This window comes from Polistes canadensis, unplaced genomic scaffold (assembly GCF_001313835.1).
Source record: "Polistes canadensis isolate GaletaPanama2010 unplaced genomic scaffold, ASM131383v1 scaffold_450, whole genome shotgun sequence".
Taxonomy (NCBI): Eukaryota; Metazoa; Arthropoda; class Insecta; order Hymenoptera; family Vespidae; genus Polistes; species Polistes canadensis.
The window spans coordinates 1-23,146 of record NW_014569997.1 but is presented as its reverse complement, the minus strand read 5'-3'; the positions used below and the strand labels follow the sequence as shown (position 1 = coordinate 23,146).

Sequence of the window (23,146 nt, the reverse complement as noted above, 5' to 3'; positions counted from 1 at the left end):
ATAATGTACGTTCGTTTACGCATTCGTGTTATCGTTATTAATGTTTTTTCATTGAAATAAAGAATATTAATTGAGCTGTTATAATTCGATTTAATCATTCTATTGACTCAGTCAATTAAACAATGACGTCTTTAAGTATACAATCGATTATTCAAATTAATATCAACAAGAAAAACACGAAAACAAGAAAACGGGATGCATCGTGAGAAAAATATAACTCCGTTCTATTCGATCGGTTATGCAGAAAATGTGCATATTTTACTGTCAAAAACAGATTTATAGTTTAGTTCAATATGTAAAACAAAGATAAAAAAATTGCACTGTGTGCGAACATTTTAGACATTATCAATGCAAATTCGGCAAAATTAACGATAACGGTTAAAAAAAAAACAACGTTGTGGAACGTACCGTTAGAAAGAAAGATGGGTAACTACTACAAGGACGGAAGCACGAAGATTTATAATTTTGATTTCCATCTATTTTCACCACGTGTAAAGACACGAGGGAAGAATAGCAATAACATTGGGGAGGGGGTAATGTAGGTGGCACGGGCACTTGCGATTGGCGGCTAAACGGAGGCTCGTCCTAGACGTTTAAAAATAAATTAATCTACTACGTCCCTCTCTCTCCCTTTCACTCTCTCTCTCTCTCTCTCTCTCTCTCTCTCTCTCTCTCTCTCTCTCTCTCTTTCTCTTTCTTTCTGCGCCGTGTCAAGCGGGTTAAATCCAATCGGGCAGTGCACTCGAAGAATTGTATACCTTAGTTCGTACACCGTCGTCGCAGTCGAGTTATATAGATAGCTAAAGTTTTAATTAAAGAATAGCTTTGATCGATTATACAAGCAAAAAGCACATACACAACACGCGTATCGTAAAAAATAATATAAATCCGTCGTATGCTAAATTTGCGAGCGCGTGTCTCAATTGGGCCTCTCATACTTATTTATTTATTTATTCTAAAGGATAAGCGCGCGTAAATAGAAAGCGATAGATAGTCGTATGACAAGGAAGGAAGAAACAAGAATGACGTTAAAATCGTAAACACGTAGGTATTAAGATAGATCGATTCGCGTTTGCGCGGCTTTCATTCTAAAGATCGATCAATTGTCATCGATACGTGCATTCTTAACCGCGAACCACGTACGAAACGTGTACGCGAATCAACTGCATTCGCACATAACCTCAAAAATCGATCTTTTCCCTTCTGCCTTTTTTTTATTGTGCGATAGAAGAAGGAAAGAAGAGAAAGAGTAAAATATAAAAAGATCAATACCATCATCAGATCATTCAAGAGACTTTGATTTAAGGATATATATCGAAATATCGAAGTGATCATCGTCGAGTAAATCGAAAGTAAGGGGATTATCGAGTCTGAGGAGAGCAACGGGGATCGATATTTCGTGATCTTTCGAATGACATCAATTAGAAAGAAGGTTATTGTCACCTATTATTATTTAAAATATATTTCTCGAATTATAGAAAAAAATAATAGCCGAGTGAGAAGTTTCGGGGATGGAGGTTAGGGGAGCAATGGATATGATAAAGAAAAAGAAAAAAAGACAGGAATAAGGCGTACGCATGTGCGACGCATGTCTCATAGACGGTATCGATATATTATTTCACTTGTTACTAGCCACTCATTTTTCATCTTTCTCCTCCCGTTCTCCCTCTCTCTTTTTACTTCCCTCTATCTTTTGCGTGTTGCGTCATTCGTTGTGCGATGGTCGCGTAAAGTCCGAACAGCAATTGAAAAAGTACGATACGCAAATTTGAAAAAGTATAATATGCGCGTTGAATCGGTCGTACCAAAAATACGCGCTCGTGGATATTTCAATTGCGTAATGTCATTGATAGCCGATGAAAAACACATGGTACACTTGTTGTTATTCTATTCTTTTTCTCTTTATTTTTTTTTTGTTTTTTTTTTGTTTTATCCAATTTTTTCCCTTTTTCGGTCGTTAGATGTCATGCTAGCAATGATGCTTACAGTTATCTGACTATACAGCTATTTCCACAAGTATTGTGAGAGGGATACTTAGATGATATCTTATTTTCGCCTTCGCTATTTATATGTTCTTTCATTTGTTAACAGGTTAAAAACAATCGATACTTTAGTATAGGACAAAAAAATGTTGATGGGACAGACTTGAGGTGAAATGTTCCGTAATTTGCCAGATAGAGTGGCAGGGCTGTATTATGCCCATGGCCTATTCTGTTCTTCGCATCCCATCCCAGTTATCTCTTTGGCAATATCAATTATATTACTTTTTTGGTCTGTTGTATTTTATTTAATTGTACATTTTAGTTTTCCTTTCATGAAAGTATACAATGTGTAAAATGTAATCATTTTTTCAATTGCAGTTACCCATTAGTAAACTTACCAATGCCAGGAAATGCACCAAGAATGATACTTAATCGTACAGTTGAATCTACAAATGCGACAGAAAAGTCAGCTTTATACGTTCAACAGGTTGTTCTAAGAATTGGAGTGGTTCCTTGGGCAGAAGATTTGTCATTAATGGATGCTTTTAGGGGACCCTTATACGAAATATTCAATCTATTGGAAATAATACAAAATTATCAGCACCCAGAAACGTAAGTTTCATGTATTAACTTGGATAAACAATCTTTAAAGATCTTCATATTAAAATTATATTCGCAGCTTAAAAACACTTGGCCAAGTTTGTTTGCATATAGAGGCTGCTAAAAAGAGAAACGGAAAGAAACCAGAGATTTTACCAGAATATAATTGCCTGGTACTCTCTCCTGCGAACTTATGGCAGCAAAGCATCGAATTATTCTCACAAGATACTAATCTTATTGGGACAATATTTTCATATCAAGTATGATCAAATTAAAAATTGTTATTGATCTTAATTCTACTATATTATACTTTTTTTCTTCATAGAATTTACAAAAAGGTAAGATTAGTTTAGCAGAAGTAATGTTTGGCATGAATCTAAAAGAAACTGGAGTTAAGCGATATCCTGTACGTGTAAGACAAAGAATCTTACAATATTCAGTAACTATTTATTTAAAGGAATATGATATCGAGTAAGTACGCAAACAACATTCTTTCAATACAACAAGGAACTATTAAGATGGCTTTCTAACTTTTTATTGATATTTGTTTTTAGATTTATAAAAGGATTAAATCGTCGATTAAAAAGCTACTATCGTCTTCATCAATCTGGAGATAATAATACAGATACCGTGATAGATGATGCACTACATATTTTTTATCCTGGAGAATTTAATTATAGTGACTTTTTTCCCTTAATGATGACTTTCTTAGTATTGTTCTTTTACATTTATTTTTCTGTGCGCAAAATAGAACTTATTAAATCAAAGATTGGAATGGCATTTAGTGCATGTTTTACAGTGGTAGCATCTCTTTCTATGACTGTCGGTGTGTGTTTCTTTTTCGGTTTAACATTGAGTTTAAATGGAAAGGAAGTGTTTCCATACTTGGTGATCATTGTTGGTTTAGAAAATGTATTAGTGTTAACAAAAAGTGTAGAGAGTACTCCAGCCCATTTGGATGTAAAAATTCGAGTTGCTCAAGGTTTGTCAAAAGAAGGATGGTCGATCACCAAAAATTTGCTTACAGAAGTTACTATTTTAACTATTGGATTGTTTACATTTGTACCTGCCATTCAAGAATTCTGTATTTTTGCTATTGTTGGATTATTGAGTGACTTCTTCCTCCAAATGGTTTTCTTCTCAACAATTCTTGCAATTGATATCAGACGTACTGAACTTTCTGGAGAAAGTTCCAAATTTCATTTACCACACATTCCAACATCGCGAAAACAACAGTTTATCACAACTGTGATGACAAATAGAAAGCCTAATATATTTCGTTCCAAGTCTCACCCAAGGCTGAATGGTTTGACCGGTGGACCAACTAATGTTATAGCTCCAAATACACAGAATACTTATACATTAACAAAACTACCAAAACGATTACGACTAGTTCATTTTTTGGCGCGTACACGTATATTTCAACGTGCATTTATGGTATTGATGGTAGTCTGGATCAGTATGATTATATATAACTCTGGAATAATTGAACATGTTATTCACTTGAGTGGTACATTAAAAACAGAAACAGATCTTGATGGGTACACTATAGATAGACCACAAACGTTAAATAATTATATTGAACTAGATAAAATAAAGCCTATACAAACATTGCATACTACTGTTACTCCAGACCATATAAATGATAATGTAAGTGTTTCAAGGCTATTTTAAAATCATCATTTATTTTATATTAGATACAGGCTATTATTGACAGTTTTTATTATTTTAGAATGATTTGATTAATAACGTAACAGATGAGTTGAACAAATTGAGATCCGTAGATTTTCCACCTTGGAATCGTTTATCTCTTTATCATTGGTCTTCAATTATTTCAATGTATAATATGTCTATATCTGGTGAACAAATAACAATACTTCCAACAATTAAATTATCTCATGCAGTTAGTCCACAATTGGTTAGACAGATCAGTAATCCAAATGATGTACAACAGTTTCAATGGCAAAGTTTTGCTACAGCTGCTCTTGACCCCTTGGATTTTTCAGGTTTGTAAATATTTCCTTGAATGATAACATTCAAGATGAATCATTAGATTATTATTGAAATTAATATAGTATGTTATTTATACAAGGATAATCTTTTAATAAATTTATTGACGTATAACAATCCGATATCGCAAATATCTTTAGTTTAGTATGACGTTACTTCATATTTTTAAATTATGTGTTGAATTTTTTTATTTTGTTACATATCAGAATATTATATTTTATCATTCGATTATTCGATTCTTAAGTGTACATCATATCACATAGAAATACACTCTAGAAAATTAAATTCATAATGTTCTTACCAGTAAAATATTTCAATTATTTTCTAGATATGGAAATACCAACAAGATCCGAAGGACGTGGATTTAATACAGATGCACCCTTTGTACCATCGAGTCCTATGGAAATATTTTTGACAACTTTGCTTTGTTTAATCAGTATTATCGTTGTGGTTTATACAATGGTAGTTTTATATCGTTGTATTTGCTCGAGAAATTATGCTGAATGGAGAGCTAGTTGGCATCAACAAGAGAAAACACATGACTCAGTGACCCAACTAGTTTTAGAAGCAGTGCCCTTAGTTCTAGAAGGTCACACGCAAGAAGTCGAATGTATTGCTACAGATGGTAATACCATTGCAAGCACTTGCTTGGCTGGACATATAAGAGTATGGGATTCAATTTCTGGTGATCAGATTGCTCATATTGACAGAATGCAATTCTTTGGTACAACACCTCCAAAAAATACAAATCAAGCAACACAAGATACAGAAGAACTTATGCCCGATTATGGAAGTGGTTCACCACCTTCCAGGGGTGAGACAGAGAATATCAATTCACAAAATTTATACTCTGCACCACATCCATCAATGTATCATAGACAATCATCGCCAGGACCTTGCTATACTCAACGAGTAAATTATGGAAATATTAACAAAAGACATTCAATGGGCAATAATTTAGATAATGATTATCAAATAAATGAATTAAGTACTGAAAAACATAAATGTTTGCGTAGAAATTTGGACAATGCTTATAATTTACCTGATCTAAAACATACAATTAATATTAACTTTGTTTCTATGAATCATTCGTTGGTGCAAACGAATTATGAACGAGGCTATGATTTTGGTGATAAATATAAGAATCTCTTAGTTGAACATAATAGGACCATAGATGAAATGCAAAAATCTGAAAATCAGGATGAGTTAAATGCATGTAGAAAATCAAATACTTCAGTAAATGGTGCAATTCTGTTAAACACAGAAAAACCATTGCAAATGTCTCAAGGCATTTCACCAATTTGGTGCATGGACTATCAAGAAAATTTAATTGTCGTAGGATGCTCTAATGGTAGTTTAGAATTTTGGGAAGGTACAACTGGAAGATTTAAAGTAAGTTTTAAAAATTATACATTTTTGTATACATACTATACATATAATTACCGACATTTTTAATACTATTGTAGTGTTTGTTTAATGATGATACTGGCTTTGGGATTTCTGCGATTAAACTTATAGGTAGCAGAGTAGTGGCTGCTAAGTTAAATGGTTCCATAGATTTCTTACATCTTGAAAGTTATAGCGAAGGACAACAAATTGACTGGGGATTTACATCTTACAGAAGAAGTATGTATAGAAGAAGTAATTATTTATTATTGTAATTTATTTTTCTTCTTATATTACTCATGATATGTTACAGCACATGTTCGTACCGGCAGTGCTGGATCACCTATGGATATCAATAACATCATTCGTTGTGTTAAAATATGCTCGCATAGAGCACACCAACAGGCTATAACAGTTTTAGATTGTGAAGGAGGCCGTGTCTTAACAGGCAGCCAAGATCACACCTTGAAAGTGTACAGGTATGTTTAATACAGAATATCAAATATTTATGAGTGTGTGTGTATGTGTTTTTAATATTTTTATATTATATCTTCAGGTTAGAAGACCAGTTAGCATTGTATACTCTTCATGGGCATTGTGGTCCAATATCTTGCCTATTTGTGGACAGAATTAGTCCTATGACATGCGCTAGTGGATCTCAAGATGGTTTACTATGTGTCTGGGATCTTCTAACTGGTAAACTAATATCATAAAATAGTATAAGTAGTAAGAAACTATCAATAAAATATTGTTTTTCAGGAACTTGTATGTATAGTATACAAGCACATGATGGTGCTGTGGCAGCTATTACTTGTTCAGTATCGTATGTAATAAGTATTGGAGCCGATGAAAAGTTGTGCGTTTGGGAACGGTTTCAAGGCCATTTATTACATACTCTTCCTGCACATAAAGCAGCTTATAGCTTACAAATAGTTATGTTAACGCATCATTTGCTCATCGCCAGTAGCCAGGTATGTAACAAACGAATTTTATTATAATAACATCTACATATAATAGTACAAGATTTGATAATAAATATTTCAGGGATCATTAGTAGTATGGGATGTGAGAACTGGCGAACCAATTCGCGAAGTAAGATTGGGTCATAAGGAAAGTTGTATGTTTGTAAAGCAAATGATAACTTTAAAGGATAGTGTCGTTTGTGATTTTGGTCGACAGTTAAGAATCGTCAGATTTCCGTTGGTCTCTGATAAATTAGATTAAATCTTATGTATGCACATGTAAATAGCTTTATTTTACGTTTACCTTCGATTATAAATATTATAAGATACTCGAGTATAAAGTTCCGTGTAAGCTTACAATAATTCTACAGGGATAATGATTTTTATATTCGACGTGTTGTAAACCTTCGATTAAGTTAAGGGTTCATCTATTATTTTTTAAAATCTTACATCTTTCGATAATATCACATTGTCCTTGAGTAGGATATTTTGTTTGAGATATTTTACGATATAACAGTAATTTATTATTTTTTAAATTATCGTAACTATTACACAAGTATGGAAATAGTAAAATTTATTATTAATTTGTATAAGAAGGCTGCTTATTAGAAGATTAACGTTAAAAATTTTTGAAATGTCACGAATTCTTCGGATAATAAGCTGCTTCTGATATTCTTCCATTTATTTATTTTTAGAAAAGTGTTTAGGGAAATATTTTATCTCATTGAGTAATATACTAGTTTCTTTTTGAATAAAGTACTATGAGTCTAACTATAGGTACTATTTGTATTAACATACTATATATGTAATTATTTTTATTAAGATATAACATTTTTAAGCTATCGTTATTATTAATACTTGTGATATAAAATATTGTATCTACCGAAAATTATTGGCTCTCTGAGTCCATTTTAAGTTCGAAACAAAAATTTAGAGTTTCTGCATTGAATATGTTGATAAAATATTATGGAAGAATATGGAAGTAAACTAATATTATCGTTTCTTGTTAAGCTTCCATAAATTTGCAAAAAGTTTACAAAAACAATTGAGAAATTGAGAAATTTTATATTAATTGTTGAAGATCGATAACAATATATGCATATATATACCTACAATTTAAATTATCATGGAGATAAATATAAGATAAAAAATTAGATAAATGTATAGACAGTCCTTCAGCAATGATTTGGAACTTTCATTGCACAATCTTCTCTTATGGATACATATTTAATAATATTCCATAATACATACAATATTTTTACTTTTTATTCCAAATATAATTTCATAAATATCCGATTTCAAAAATCCGTTCACTTTCATTCATGCATTAGCTCGAGGACTATCTATGCATTAAATTTTTTACAATGCAATTTATCATCTCATTTTCATAAATGCAATCAAATTTCTGTATACACGATGTTTCATTTTTACTAATACAAGTGCCTTCGCATCCGTCATTGTAATATTCATTCGTATATATTCGCTACAATAGAATAAGAGATGTATATCATATATTTATATATATTTATATATATCGATTGATCCAATAAGTATTACCAGTGGTAATTTATCACCTCATATATTTATATTATTTTTTGTTTTATAGTTATTGGACCACTTGATATATATACATATATATAAAGAAAGAAAGAAAGAAAGAAAAAGAATGCGAAGAAAAAGAGTTGATCTCAATCTTTTGTTACGCAGTACGTAGGTGTTGTTATATCCAAAAAAAGAGAAGAAAAAAGAAAGAAAATTTTCATTATTATGTTTTAATTATTACTTGTATAATGTAGAATACATTATAATATATTAATACATACACACAGTTGCAATACGTACTACGTAGGCAAAAGAAGGTCTAATTGAGGAAAGATTTTTCGAAATGGGCTATGAACCGATCAAGAACGCTATAGCGCACTCTATTTAAAAAAACGAACTAATTGCTAGAATCATCTTTGTTGTAACAACCAAAATGATTTAGATCGTATTAACAGGAAACTTTAAGGACCTATATTTTTCTAATTGCCAAACTAGATTATACGAAAATCATATTTTATAAGGAAACTCGTAAAGTATGGATTTCGAATTTTATGCTATTATTCAAATTTTCAAAAGAAAAAAATTTCTGCGTCAATTAATCTCTTTGGTACGTCTGCTTGTTCGGCTGTATTATTAACGACTTAAAGCAAATATGGCGCGGTATGCTTTCATCCATCTTTTGTTTTTTTAACAAAATAATAATATTTGATTGCAATGAAATTTAAACGGAAGGCAAAAGTTTGCTTTGTATTAAAATTTATATAGCAATATGCATTTTATATTGAATAAAAGTATATAACAACTCGGTTTTTTTGTAATTTTATATTTATGCTGCCGAATAATAAAGTCAACGATCGGCTGTATTAATTTATTCGGTTGCTGTTGACTGAAATTAACGATAGTACTGAAGAGATTAATACTTCAATTAACGGAACAAAGAAAAGAAAGGAAACAAAAGAAAAAAAGAAAAATTGATTGTTCGAAAAGATACATCGCATTGAGTTTCATCACTTGGATTTTATATTTTACGTATACCTTCTTAACGAATGTTGCTAAAATGTCGAGAATGTAAGAGGAAAGAAACAAGTGGAACGATACGTTACGTTTAGAGACAAATTATATACATGCATTTCTGCGAATGTTTAAAAAAAAAAAAAGAGGAAGCATTAAATCAACCATGAAACAATGATAATTGCCTTTAGACTGAATGTATGTACTATATATTGTGGCAGTTTATATATATATATGCTTAAGACAAATCTTTTATTTTCTGATATCCTATTTGAGGAGAAGCGAATAACGCATCTCACGAAGCGAAGAAGATCATCGTTCGCTTATAGTTAGAGTTATATATTTTTCTTAACCAAAGTTGTAAGTACGTCGTTTAAAATAAGCAATGTTGCACGACATGTGATAGAAAATGACAAACTAAAGGAGAAACGAAAAGCAAATAGAAAAAGAAGAAAAGAAAAAAAAAAAAAAAAAAAAAAAAAAAAAAAAAAAGAAACAAAAAATAATAGAATAACGATTATACCGTTGGCTGGCTAACGATCACGCGTGATTTTTTTGTATTTATTATTAAATTAATTAAACGCATAATCTAACGCATAATTAACTACCGTTCTTAATAAAAACCAATTAAACAAACGAACATAAAAAGAAAAGAAGAATTTTAATTTTGTAATGAACGCGCAATAAACGAGCTTCTTGCTCTTCTTACCCTTTCCGTCGGGGGGGATGAGTGAAAATGAAAAAGCTGTTTGGCGATTATTAGCCACACGTGCTGAATTATACGAGAATATGCGATAATATTAATTTAATATCATAAGCGGCTTTTTAGATTAAGCGACAGGTTCACAGTTTTTTCTTGTGTTTAACTTTTCTAATTTGGAAATCTGTATGCAAGCAAAATTTATTTCATCGTTAAATTATCTCGTTTAAATTTACATTAGTTATATATTATCTTAGACGGTAAATAAAAATGATGAAGGAAACGTAGCACAATTAGCCGATATGGTTGATCAAATTCGATGTAGATAATTTTATTCATTGACGATTAAACACGAATAATTAATGATTTCCTTTTGCGTGATTTTTTTACGTTCTTTTCTTTTCTTTTTTTTTTTTTATCGATTCTGTTTAATTATTTATTTATTTTTGTTCTGTTTTCATGATTTTTCATAGTTAAAAATGAATAAATTGGAAAGAGAAAAATAATCGACCAAGAACATATGCACGTGTTATAAGCCTGTACTCAGACGTTGTCTGTCTTTCCAGTTAATCCTTTGATACTCTATTAAAAAAGGAATGACGTTCATTGTACAATTTGAATTCGTGCTTATTAGTATCTTGAGATAATATCTTCTACATGTATAAGAATCGAAGAAATTTTTGCAAATACAATTTTTATGATTAATAAAATTGTTTGTTCAGTTCAGATAAAATTATTGTTGTAGTTTGAAAAATGTTATCACAACAGTCACGTAAAAATAAATAGACAATTCAGGTATATCTTTCTTAACGGTGAGTTTTTTTTAACTTAACTGCACGAAGACAGTGATAAAAAAAAAAGAAAAAAGAAAGTGAAAATAAATTCGAAGATAAAGATGAAAGCAATACATGAATGTAGTACTACATGGAAAATCATTGTCAGATGAAATAAACTATATAAATGAAAAAAGAATAGTAATAATTAAAAATAATTATTTTGTTTTCTACGTCATATTTTATATTGACATAATAAAATATGAATTTCAATGAATAAATCAAAAAGATTATATTTAAAGTGTTTGTTTTAAAAGAAATTTCTTACGTCATGCGCTAATATATATTTCGCCTTCGTTAAAAATTCCATTTACGAATATTTCATACATGTGAATCCCTTTCTCTTTTACAAAAAGGATAATTAATTATACAACTGTATGATTATTAAATTATATAATTTTTTTTTTTGTTATTTGAACACGAATCATAATTATCATTTTCATTATCATGAGTTCTGTAAATTATCATATATAAAAAATAAATTTGATCAAATGAAATTATATTTTTGCATTTCATTGTTTTTGATTGTATTTATCTGTAATAAAAAATTAGTTTTCAGATTGATAAAAATGAAAATTAATGTATACTATTTATCATGAGTGGAAGGGGTAAAAGGATAGCACACAAAGAACAAATTCCTGTTAATGAAGAGAAAGAGGGGGTTAAACCGAAAGTAACTTACGTCTTGGGTTGGTAGTAGCAATCAGATAGAATTCAGTCGTCTCTAAGGCGAGTTCGGTAAATGAGTTAGCTGTTTCTTTTTTTTTCTTTCATCCTCTTGTTTTCTTCCTTTCTTTTTCCACTTTCTCTTTCTCTCTTCCTTTATTTTTTATTTTCCATTTCTTGTCACCTGTCATTCTTTATATTGTCAAATAGTTCGAGGAAAGAAATTAATCAAAATTTAAAAACGATTCTATATTGAAGAAGCAAAAGGAAGAAGAAAAGAGAAAGGATAGCTCGTGTTTGAAAAATTGTACAGTAAAAAACGTATAAAATTATACGAAGGCCAAATCGTATACGTACGTGTTCGAGGAATAAACGAATTTTTTCAATGAAAAACTTTATTCTAGAATAAAAAGAAACATTGATGGATTTGTTCGGATCTTTGATATTTTATCGAATAAATAGTATTAAATGAGAATAAAGATGTAGTGGAAATGAAATGTATGTATAAGTAAAGAAAGTAATCGTATAAACAATTTGATATTTTCGATATGATCCATTTGGTATCGATTGAAAAATCTTTGTTTATCGAGATAAAATTTCAATAAGATTTCAAATTAACTTGTTTTCCGATAAAAAATAATACGAAAACGCGATTGTGTTGACACCTTTCAAGAATATGACATTAACGGAGAAAATGGAGAACATCGCGGAAAATGCAGTCAGGTTCGTTTAATTATAATATTATCTATAATTCTCGATTAAATGATTTGCAATTTTCTTTTAATTTGTCGATCGAATTAATCGATTCGATGTAAAATATTTGTCTTGGTATCGATATGATAATATTCCATAGGTAATTATCATTCGAATTTTATGTGTAATAATTAATCAAGCAGCAATAATAAATGTAATTTATTCGATCATCTTATCTCTCTTATATGTAGAGATTGACAAAAAATACAATGTGCCAATATATCAAGAAATTAATCTCACAACCAATCATTACAATTAATCGATAGATTGTATCAAACAAAAGAATCTTTTTTTTTGTAAATTTCTTTTTTAAAAAAGACTTTTTATTTTTGGATCTCCAGTATCAAATTTAAAAACGGATAACATTAAAAAAAACACATATATCAAGATTTTCGATAGCATCTAAGCATTCTCTCATCGAAAAATCGAATATAATATTAAATAGGATTCCAGAAAAGTAGCACGCACGTTCTAGTTTCTGGTAAAAAAAAAAGAAAAAAGAAAAGAAAAGAAAAGATAATTTACTTAAATAGGAACATTTTTTGATAAAGTCGTGTACGTATATTAGCAATAATTGTTACATGTATTTTATTTTCTACATATATTGTAACAATCACATATATACAAAAGTATTTTAATTGTTTATTATAATATAGCGATATATATTATTAGATAACTATATCTATAGATAATGTTTTAGGTCAATATTATTACATTTTTGACCTTAATATTCGAGGATAACGAAAAACGGCAATAAAAAGTCTATTTATTAGTACACTGAAAATAAAAGAAAATGTTCACGAATAAAAGAAACACAAAAAAAATCATTTTTTTTTTTTTTTGAGGAACTGTTACTCTATTATTTTTTAATTCTGTTTTCTCCATTCTGAATTAAGTTAATCAGCTGAACTGTTTTATTGTTTAATATGCGATTAACAGACAGATGGCAAATGTTACATTTTCTTAAGATAATTTTTCTAATAATTCGTTAATCTGCTTTAAGTTTTTAAATAGACCTTAAGTCGTAAAAAATTTTTCATTTTTAATTATAATTGGATTACGAATTTATTACTTCACAGTACCATTAATTACTTTCGTGATAACAAAAAAAAATGTTAATTAAATATAATAACATAGTATCATAGTTAAATTGCAAACTTATAAATTCATTTCTTAACGTGACGTGTAAAACTGTATAAATCAAATTTTATTTAAACAATCCACGTTTCTATCGAATTCAAGGTTCTGACAATTCGTCACTTTTCTACGTATTATCCTTTTCATTTTATTTGTACTTTTTTCTTTTCTTTTTTTTTTTGATTGACATAAGTCCTATATTTTATTGCTTTACAAATATTTCGTTTCCGTGTCGCAACACGTACTGCAACTGTTTATTTAACAACAATAAATGAGATTTAGTAATAAATGTCTAACGTTCGTTTAATTTTTCAATTGGAACAATCGAAAGGCAATTAATCGCAAATATGATTAACAACTGTTCCTTTATCATTTGTTTTAATCCTGTTTAAGCTTTTTATAAGTAGGGACTCATTGTTATAGAAAATTAAATGAACAAAAAATAAAGAAATAAGATTATATATATATTATATATATATATATATATATATATACGTATTGAAACTAAATATAGAAAAACGAACGAAGATACTACGAAGACATATATTAATCATAAAAACATTAGATATTTATTAATGCATAAAAATGAAATCTCTATTCCTATGATTTTTATGTGTTCTAACTTTTTTTTTTTTTTTTTTTTGAAAGAGTGTATCGCAAAATGTAAAAAAATTAATAAATTTATAATTAAACACATAATATGAATGAGGAAGTGTAATTAAAAACCTATTCACGGTCAGGTTACTGACCATAACGATCAGCAGCAATGCAGTAAGAAAAACCTTGACGTATCGCAAAAATATTCTTTATTTTTTTCCCTAAATGTTGCCTAGACAACATTAAATTTACATTCAATTTTATGATTACGTTATTATAGCTTGATTCATTTAACTTGATTAAATGTATACACTTGTTATGCTCGTACGTTACTACTCCTTTCGAATATAATTGTTGAAAATTTTCTTAAGAAAAAGGCAAAAATCAATTTAAAATATAATAATAAGCATTTATTATAATTCTGCATTAACCAAAGACAATGATAACAAAAGTACGGTATTCGTGAGTTGTCATCAAAATAACATAGTATATAATATATCAAATTACGTACGTAAGTATGCACATACTTATATACATTTAATTATAAAAATTTGAAATATTTTAGTCACTTTTTACGATATCACAAAAAATGTTTAACAAATAAATAATTCAATATCTAAGAAGCAATATTCTAATAAACACAAATAATTTCATTCAAGATTATATTTATCGAAATTTCAAGAACATCGATGTTCATTCTAATTGATTAACATATTTTTATTATCATCTTGTTACAAGCCATTAGACTATTCATGAACTATTATATTAACGATAATGAATATAATTTGGCAATTATAAGAGGAACTTCCAATTTTTTAAATCGACATTTAATAAATCGATTATTTAATATTTAAAATATTTGTTTAATATGATATTTGAAATGATAACCGTTATCACAATTTAAATACAACTCAGACGGAATTCAAAAGCTAATACAAATATACAAACAAAATGACTACTGTGAGATTATCCGAAATCTGTAAAGCTTCGAAAATATCAAATGAATTTTGTATTTAAAAGAGGAATCTATTTAGCTTTGAAAAATCTTACGAAACTTTACGATCACCGATTAAAATGGAAATTAGTCAAATAAAAACGTTGCTACTAATTTATCGTTTAAAATTTTAATTATTACCGTTTACTATCGTGTCGGTAGATTATAAATAGGATGCCGTTAAGACTCGTTTTAAAAAAATATGTTTCTATTATGCCGATATGGAAAATAATATGAATTAAATGAGTAAACGCGCGCGCGCGCGCGGAATGAGAAACATTATTCTAATTTCCTTAACTTTAATTTAATTAATTATGAGAAACATTTTTTTATTTGTAACGGAAACGACATATTACGTAAATGACTCGCCCATGTTCGAGTGGATCACGATAAAAATGAATTCAATTGAAAAAAAGTCAATGACCTGAACTAATTGTATGCAACGAGACAATTTATTTCATGAAAAATGAAAAGGATCAATTTTTAATCTCTCTCTCTCTCTCTCTCTCGTCTCGTCTCGTTTCTATTTTCCTTTCATGATTCTAACCGCAAGTAAATACGGTTTTGTCTCATTTCGTCATTGACATAGTTTAGCGTGAAAGGGTATCCACACGTGCATCTATTACGTTTATATAATCCCAATGCACACAGATACGTTCTCAGCATTTTACACGATCCAGCGCGTGTAATCCTTGCAAAGCTAACTCAAACAGGTGCCGGTCATGATGTTCTTATTTTCAAGAACGTCATTTGAAACGTGCTAACGTTATTGGTGTATTTTTTTTTCCTTGATACTTTTTTCCTGTTTCTTTTTTTTTTTTTTTGACGAAACAATAGCATTGAAAAGTAATACCGAGATCGTTAAAATAAGATTCCGAAACGTTTTTATTTCTTCCAGTTGTTCTTCTTATAAGTGTCGTTTACAATTCGTTCTAGAAGTAAGTTGTTCGTTTATTCTTTTAACTATCAAGATAATAATTAGATTTTTTGAATCGATAAAAAAAGAAGCATACGGTAATGAAATAAATTTCACGTGATACGTTTGAACAAATTTGACAGCAATGGCGAAAAAATGAAGCCGATGGAATTGAACAGCCATGCTGACGCTAATGTAGCACCAATTTCAAAATATCGCGAGGCTCTACCGCAATGCTGTGCAGTCGGTGCAAAGAATTTGGTTCTGATCACGTTCGGTTCTACATTAGGCTTTTCTACGATTTTGATACCAGAATTGCAAAGCAAGAATTCTGAAATTCGAGCAACCATTGAAGAAATTACGTGGATCAGTAAGTAATATTGCATACATTATTGTTGTATTTTGTCATTTTTAAATGTATGATACCTATTGAGATAAAGATATAGGAATGCAACAGATTAAATAAATGAGTTATGAATTGAAATGAAATCCAATTGTAAGAGCTTGGATTTATGGAAAGTTTTGACAAAACTTTGATACACCATTTATGTCCATTTTTGTAATGTTCTTTTTTCCATTTTATTACAGGTAGTCTAAATTTATTTCTCGTGCCACTAGGCTGTTTAGTAAGCGGTCCGATATCCCAATATTTTGGTAGAAAACGAACGATGATGCTCGCAAACATTCCGTTCATAATGGCCTGGCTAATCTTTCATTATTCTTACAATACCAAAATGCTTTTCATAGCTTTAGCATTGACAGGACTCACTGGTGGACTAATCGAAGCCCCAGTAATGACGTACGTTGCTGAAGTCACTCAGCCTCGTCTACGAGGAATGTTATCAGCTACATCCAGTATGTCAGTCATTTTAGGAGTTTTCACACAAATGCTCGGTGGTAGTTTAGCAAATTGGAGAACAGTGGCAATGGTCAACTTGGCTTATCCAATCATATGTTTCATCGCTCTCTTGTGCGTTCCCGAAAGTCCGCATTGGTTAGCCGGTAAGAAGCAAATCTCTTTTTCTTCAATCTTCATATACTCAAATATTAAAAATATCAGATGATATATAATAATTATAAACGTCATTTTATGTATGTACGTTATATGTATGTATGTACATTGTGTGTAGCCTATTAATACCCTTGATTATATACGATCTACAATGAATATTAATTCTATATTTTGTAAATCCAATGAATGCATTAGCAAAGGGTCGTGCGAAAGAAGCTGAAAGTGCCTTGTGCTGGCTCCGAGGGTGGGTCAATCCAATCCACGTAAAAACAGAGTTCATTGGGCTTTGCGACATCATCAGGAAACCGGTGGATGCAACGTCAGAAAAAGGAGAATTTTGGAAATCTTACAAAAAGAAAACGTGCTACGCACCTTTCATATTGGTGACAATAGCCTTCTTCATTGCTGCATTTGGCGGTACTTCGATTCTTCAGACTTTTGCTGTTGTCATTTTCGAGGAAATGAGTGCACCCATCGACAAATATACGGCTGCTGTATTTCTCGGGATCGCCGAATTAGTCGGCACTGTGATCTGTGTATCGACGATTCATTTTACCGGCAAACGTATGTTAACATTCTTCTCATTAGTCGGAATTGGATTTTGTTTGCTTCTTGCGGCTATCTATGGATACCTCAACGATAATCTAATAATCTATGGTGAAAATTCTTCCTGGATACCAATGACTTTGATGATTGCTGCAGCATTTCTTTCTCATACTGGTATCAGGTTATTACCTTGGATTCTAGCCGGTGAAGTTTTTCCTGTTACGGTTGGTATATTATTATGATATCTTTCAATATTTTAATCCGTTTCTTTTTTTTTATAGGATAAAACATTATAGTATTATTTATAAAAACAAAAATGTTATGATATCGAATATTTTACGCTACTTCAATTAATTGGTTTTTAACAAATATAAATAGAAATAGCGGAATCATATTGCTGAATTATCACAAATTTATCATTAGAACAATTTGGATATATTTTTTAAATAAAAATAACATCTTTACATTTACTGGAATATAACTTTTATAATTAAATATAACAATATTTGTGTTTCTTTTTCTAAAACATTATAATTCACATCAATTGGTAGGTACGAAGTGGCGCAACTGGCACAGTTGGATCAATAGGATACATTTTCATGTCGATCGCAAACAAGACTTTTCTGTATATGAAGACCGGTATAACACTATCGGGGACGCTACTTTTTTATGCTTTAATAAATTGTGTTGGTGGAATTGTACTTTATTATATACTACCAGAAACGGAAGGTAGAACGTTAAGAGAAATCGAGGAACATTACGCTGGAGTACAAAGTTTAAAAAATCGACCAAAGAAAGAAGAGCTACCGTTCAAAGAAAAATGGGCGGCTACAAACCCAACTGTTATTTACGATGACGAAAGTAAACTTTAAATTACCATTTAAGAGTGATACGAAAACTTATTTATATATATATATAATTTCAATTTGATATTGAAAAATATATTACACCTACGCTTATATGTGAAATATTTTTAACACGTTCCGTGCCATACGGATTTATATTTTTCAAAATACACAATGCATAAATTAACACGTATTTATGTATGTAAAATGTTATATATAAAGCAATATATATATATATATATATATATATATATTGATCTATTTCTCGTAAGACTTTCTTACATATTCGCTTTAGAAATTGTAGAATTTAATGGCGATATAATATTCGAATATTTCATTTTGTCCAATTGTTTTATAATCGAAGATTGGAAATAAAACGAAACCATTTCCAAAAACTCTTCGTGTCGTAACATATTTATGATTCGAAGGATTTTTTGTGGTATTTTTGGTATTTTTAATGTCTCATTGTTGTTACTATTTTTTAAGGTTTTGCTCCGAGAAACGACAGTAGAATTACATTTTCTTACACTATGAAAATTAAAGATATTTTTAAAATATTCATTTAAATATATATGTGACATTAATTATGAGGAAACAACATAATGTTATTTGTAAAATTAACATTAAAACAAAAATTTACCCGAGATTTGATTTCTTGAAATTTTTTACTCTCCTACGCCGACGAACCACAGTAGAATGACATTTTCTTACGCTATAAAAATATAAAAGATATTTTTAAAATATTCATTTAAATATATATGTGACATTAATTATGAGGAAACAACATAATGTTATTTGTAAAATTAACATTAAACCAAAAATTTACCCAAAATTTGATTCAGAGATTTTTCCTACTTTCCTGCGCCGGGAAATCACAGTAGAATGACATTTTCTTACGCTATAAAAATATAAAAGATATTTTTAAAATATTCATTTAATATAAATGTGAAATTAGTTTTGAGGAAACAACATAATGTTCTTTGTGAAGTTAACATTAAACCAAAAATTTACCCAAAATTTGATTCAGAGATTTTTCCTACTTTCCTGCGCCGGGAAATCACAGTAGAATGACATTTTCTTACGCTATAAAAATATAAAAGATATTTTTAAAATATTCATTTAATATAAATGTGAAATTAGTTTTGAGGAAACAACATAATGTTCTTTGTGAAATTGACATTAAACCAGAATTTACCCAAGATTTGATTCCTCAATTTTTCCTATTTTAAACGATGCTTTCGAATCAGATTTGATAGGATTTATTTTTGATTCGTTAATTAATTTTTCCGTGACAGTAATCATCTTACGACTTTTAAATTTATTACGTGTCATAATGTAGGATTCGTTCGTCTGGGTCCCCATATATGAGATCGTGTTTTCTATTATTAATAGATTTTTCGAAATTTACAAAATAATCAAAAAAATAAAATGTTTATCAAACGTTAAACAAAAGATTTGATCTTTTACTTTGTTCGCATTTAAATCAAATCGAAAGTGAATCCATAATCGATCGTATAATCGATACAATTATTTATCGATAGTGATGTCGATAGATGGCGTTCTAAAAACAAAAACCCCCACCTATTAGAGACTAATGCAATTAAAATTGTAACTAGAAATACAGGATGTTTTGTATTGACCATTTCCTTACTAGTTCATGTGCCGCGTGTGCACGTGTTTAACTTTATTGCATTCATTAATTGCTCGGCGTAAATTACTTATTTCTGTCTAATGTGAATCAAATATACAAAGTATTGAAACATGGTAAGATACATGTTAAATTGTTTTTATTTACTAATAACAATGTAAATACACACATAAAAATATATTATGTTATGTGGAATAAAAGTAATTTTTTTAATCAATTGTAAGGAAATAAACATTCCTTTTGCTCTCATTACTAATCTAATAATAATAATAAAAAGAAAATCTATATTATAATTTAATTCTTTTAACTAAAAAATGTGTATTTTTCCAGACACAAGTTTACGTTTTATACGAGCACGCAGCAGGTTATGCTGTGTTCAGCATTAATGAATTTGAAGAAGTAGGAATGTTATTACCTCAAGTTGAAGCATCAGTAACAGATTTATCACGATTTAGATCTGTCGTAAAACTTGCTGGATTTTCACCATTTAAAACTGCTGTAGCAGCATTAGAGAATGTAAATAGTATTTCGGAAGGCATCGTACCTGAAGACTTACAATTGTTTTTGGATTCTATTCTGCCCAAATCTGATAAGCAAAACAAAATTATTCTTGGTGTATCGGATCCAAAACTAGGTGCCAGTATAACAGAAGCATTAGGCTTAAAATGTGATCACACGGGTGCAATACCAGAAATCATTCGAGGAATCCGCTTCCATTTTCATAATCTAATTAAAGGTTTTACTTCCAAAAGCTCGGGAGTAGCTCAACTCGGACTTGGTCATAGTTATTCAAGAGCGAAAGTAAAGTTTAATGTCAATCGTGTAGATAATATGATCATACAAAGTATAGCTTTAATGGATCAACTGGACAAAGACATTAATACATTTAGTATGCGTATACGGTAAGATTGAATGCTTTATAAGTTGGGATCGATAATATATATTATATTGTTTAAAAATCTTTGTTACAAGAAATATTTTTACTATGTTTCAGTGAATGGTATAGTTACCATTTCCCAGAATTGGAAAAAATAGTTCCTGAAAATTATATGTTTGCTAAAGTAACACAACTAATTAAAAATAGAAAGGAATTAACGGAAGAAAAATTAGAAGCGTTGGAACAAATTGTTATGGATAGTGCAAAGGCTCAAGCAATTATAGATGCCTCTAAGTCTAGTATGGGTATGGATATCAATCCTGTGGACCTTCTTAATATTGAGTTGTTTGCTAAACGTGTAATAGGATTGGCGGATTATAGAAAAGAATTGTCTGAATATTTAAAATCCAAAATGAATGGTATAGCACCGAATCTGGCTACCCTTATAGGGAATCAAGTAGGAGCTAGATTAATAGCTCATGCTGGATCGTTAACTAATTTGGCAAAATATCCTGCATCTACGGTTCAGATATTAGGTGCAGAAAAAGCATTATTTAGAGCATTAAAAACAAAGGGAAATACACCTAAATATGGCTTACTATTCCATTCTACATTTATTGGTCGTGCTGGTACTAAAAACAAGGGAAGGATTTCGAGATATCTGGCCAATAAATGCTCTATTGCATCAAGAATAGATTGTTTCACTGAAACACCAACAAATATCTTTGGGGAAAAATTACGGCAGCAAGTAGAAGATCGCTTGAAATTTTACGAAACAGGTGAAATACCTAAAAAGAATATAGACGTGATGCAGGAGGCATTAGAAGAAGTTCAACATGTAGAAACTGAAACAGAAATAAAATCATCTAAGAAGAAGACAAAAAATCAAAAAAGGAAGGTGGAAGAATTAGAAAATGGTGATACTGCTACTACTAATGGTATTCATGAAAATGGAGAGAAAAAAGAACTTGTTGAAGAAAGTGTGGAACCTGTAAAAAAGAAGAAGAAGAAAAATAAAAGATCCAAAAGTATAGGTGATGCTTAAAGCATAAATAATATTAAATTGTAATATGTGTCTTATTGCTATACTTGATATCTTATGCATACAAATTCAAACAAGTTGCATACTAATTTTACAGAATTTTGTAAAATTTCCATAGTATTTTAAACATTTTTTCCTGACAATTAGAAATATACTTTATTCAATTATCTTCTTTTAAATTAATATTAAACCACTTATAAATTTTCTTTTTAGATATCCTTTGCTTTTTTAATATTTCCTATTGTTTTATTGAAAAATGATATACTACTACTATTTGCTATATGTTCAAGTTGAGCTCTTTTTATCTTTAGTATTATGTATGTGTAAATAGTTATATGAATATAATTTTAATTCTTTCATTATGATTCAAAATTATAGGTGCCAAGTAAATATAACTTACTTTGTTTATGTAATGACGAAATTGGTAAAAATTTATTGTTTCCACTCTTACATTATTTTATTAAGACTTTTAAATTAATAAAAGAATCCGCTAAATTTATTAGATACGATTTATTTTTACGTGACTATAATTATTTTACAACTTTTGAACTTACTGATTGTCATAATGTAAGTTTCGTTCGAAATGGCTTCTATATATGAGATAATGTGTTTTCTTTAAAAAATAGATTTTTCAAAATTTACAAGAAAATCTAAAACAGAAAATGTTTATCACATGTTAAACAAAAGATTTGATCTTTTACTTTGTTCGCATTTAAATCAAATCGAAAGTGAATCCATAATCGATCGTATAATCGATACAGTTATTTATCGATAGTGATGTTGATAGATGGCGTTCTGAAAACAAAAACTGTAGCGACCTGCTGTCGATAAGCAGATTTCTACTTTATCCTATGCAACGACTGGCGCCGCCATCCTCACTGCTCGTTCTTTGGCAAACTACTTGAGCGCTAGCACTCTATCACAGCTAACAGCGTTTCTATGGGAATGTTAATGATTCCATAGTTACAAAGACTTTCTTCTTCCGTTGTTAGAAAATAAATTAGTTAGTCAAGAAGTTGCACTTACTCGCTCCACAACGTATTAATCCTCAACGCATTTTTGTTATCCGTTTTTGTTCTTGTTTTCG

At 29.7% G+C, this 23,146-nt stretch overlaps 3 protein-coding genes across 4 annotated transcripts; all 3 read left to right on the top strand.

Annotated features, from left to right (window-relative positions):
• The first annotated feature begins 740 nt into the window (after nucleotides 1-740).
• On the top strand, nucleotides 741-11,154 carry LOC106792497 (sterol regulatory element-binding protein cleavage-activating protein). Of its 2 annotated transcripts, none has more exons than XM_014758940.1 (13): nucleotides 741-1,432; nucleotides 2,092-2,271; nucleotides 2,361-2,594; nucleotides 2,662-2,842; nucleotides 2,908-3,053; nucleotides 3,137-4,232; nucleotides 4,315-4,588; nucleotides 4,921-5,984; nucleotides 6,059-6,218; nucleotides 6,292-6,457; nucleotides 6,535-6,674; nucleotides 6,738-6,949; nucleotides 7,023-11,154. In XM_014758940.1, exons 2-13 carry the CDS (start codon nucleotides 2,156-2,158, stop codon nucleotides 7,200-7,202), a joined length of 3,969 nt encoding a protein of 1,322 aa, XP_014614426.1. In that variant the 5' UTR covers nucleotides 741-1,432; nucleotides 2,092-2,155; the 3' UTR covers nucleotides 7,203-11,154. The 2 variants fall into 2 exon arrangements, with proteins under 2 accessions (XP_014614426.1, XP_014614425.1); XM_014758939.1 differs by lacking the exon at nucleotides 741-1,432 and adding an exon at nucleotides 1,640-1,870.
• A 388-nt stretch (nucleotides 11,155-11,542) lies between these two features.
• Nucleotides 11,543-18,535, top strand: LOC106792495 (facilitated trehalose transporter Tret1-like). The gene is made up of 5 exons (XM_014758936.1): nucleotides 11,543-12,415; nucleotides 16,233-16,459; nucleotides 16,678-17,091; nucleotides 17,297-17,871; nucleotides 18,199-18,535. Exons 1-5 carry the CDS (start codon nucleotides 12,369-12,371, stop codon nucleotides 18,517-18,519), a joined length of 1,584 nt encoding a protein of 527 aa, XP_014614422.1. The 5' UTR covers nucleotides 11,543-12,368; the 3' UTR covers nucleotides 18,520-18,535.
• Nucleotides 18,536-20,139: 1,604 nt separating this feature from the next.
• LOC106792498 (nucleolar protein 56-like) lies at nucleotides 20,140-22,238 on the top strand. Its single transcript, XM_014758941.1, has 3 exons — nucleotides 20,140-20,256; nucleotides 20,471-21,042; nucleotides 21,135-22,238. The coding sequence occupies exons 1-3, from the start codon at nucleotides 20,254-20,256 to the stop codon at nucleotides 22,060-22,062; spliced, it is 1,503 nt and encodes a 500-aa protein (XP_014614427.1). The 5' UTR covers nucleotides 20,140-20,253; the 3' UTR covers nucleotides 22,063-22,238.
• Nucleotides 22,239-23,146: the final 908 nt, after the last annotated feature.

Excerpts from the sequence above, each read along its gene's own strand:
- LOC106792497 (XM_014758940.1), top strand. The coding sequence starts at position 2,156 with ATGTTCCGTAATTTGCCAGATAGAGTGGCAGGGCTGTATTATGCCCAT. Across the intron at positions 2,595-2,661 it reads AATTATCAGCACCCAGAAAC|CTTAAAAACACTTGGCCAAG; the intron begins GTAAGTTTCATG and ends TTATATTCGCAG. Across the intron at positions 6,950-7,022 it reads TGCTCATCGCCAGTAGCCAG|GGATCATTAGTAGTATGGGA; the intron begins GTATGTAACAAA and ends TAAATATTTCAG.
- LOC106792495 (XM_014758936.1), top strand. The coding sequence starts at position 12,369 with ATGACATTAACGGAGAAAATGGAGAACATCGCGGAAAATGCAGTCAG. Across the intron at positions 12,416-16,232 it reads ATCGCGGAAAATGCAGTCAG|CAATGGCGAAAAAATGAAGC; the intron begins GTTCGTTTAATT and ends CAAATTTGACAG. Across the intron at positions 16,460-16,677 it reads TGAAGAAATTACGTGGATCA|GTAGTCTAAATTTATTTCTC; the intron begins GTAAGTAATATT and ends ATTTTATTACAG.
- LOC106792498 (XM_014758941.1), top strand. Across the intron at positions 21,043-21,134 it reads ACATTTAGTATGCGTATACG|TGAATGGTATAGTTACCATT; the intron begins GTAAGATTGAAT and ends ACTATGTTTCAG.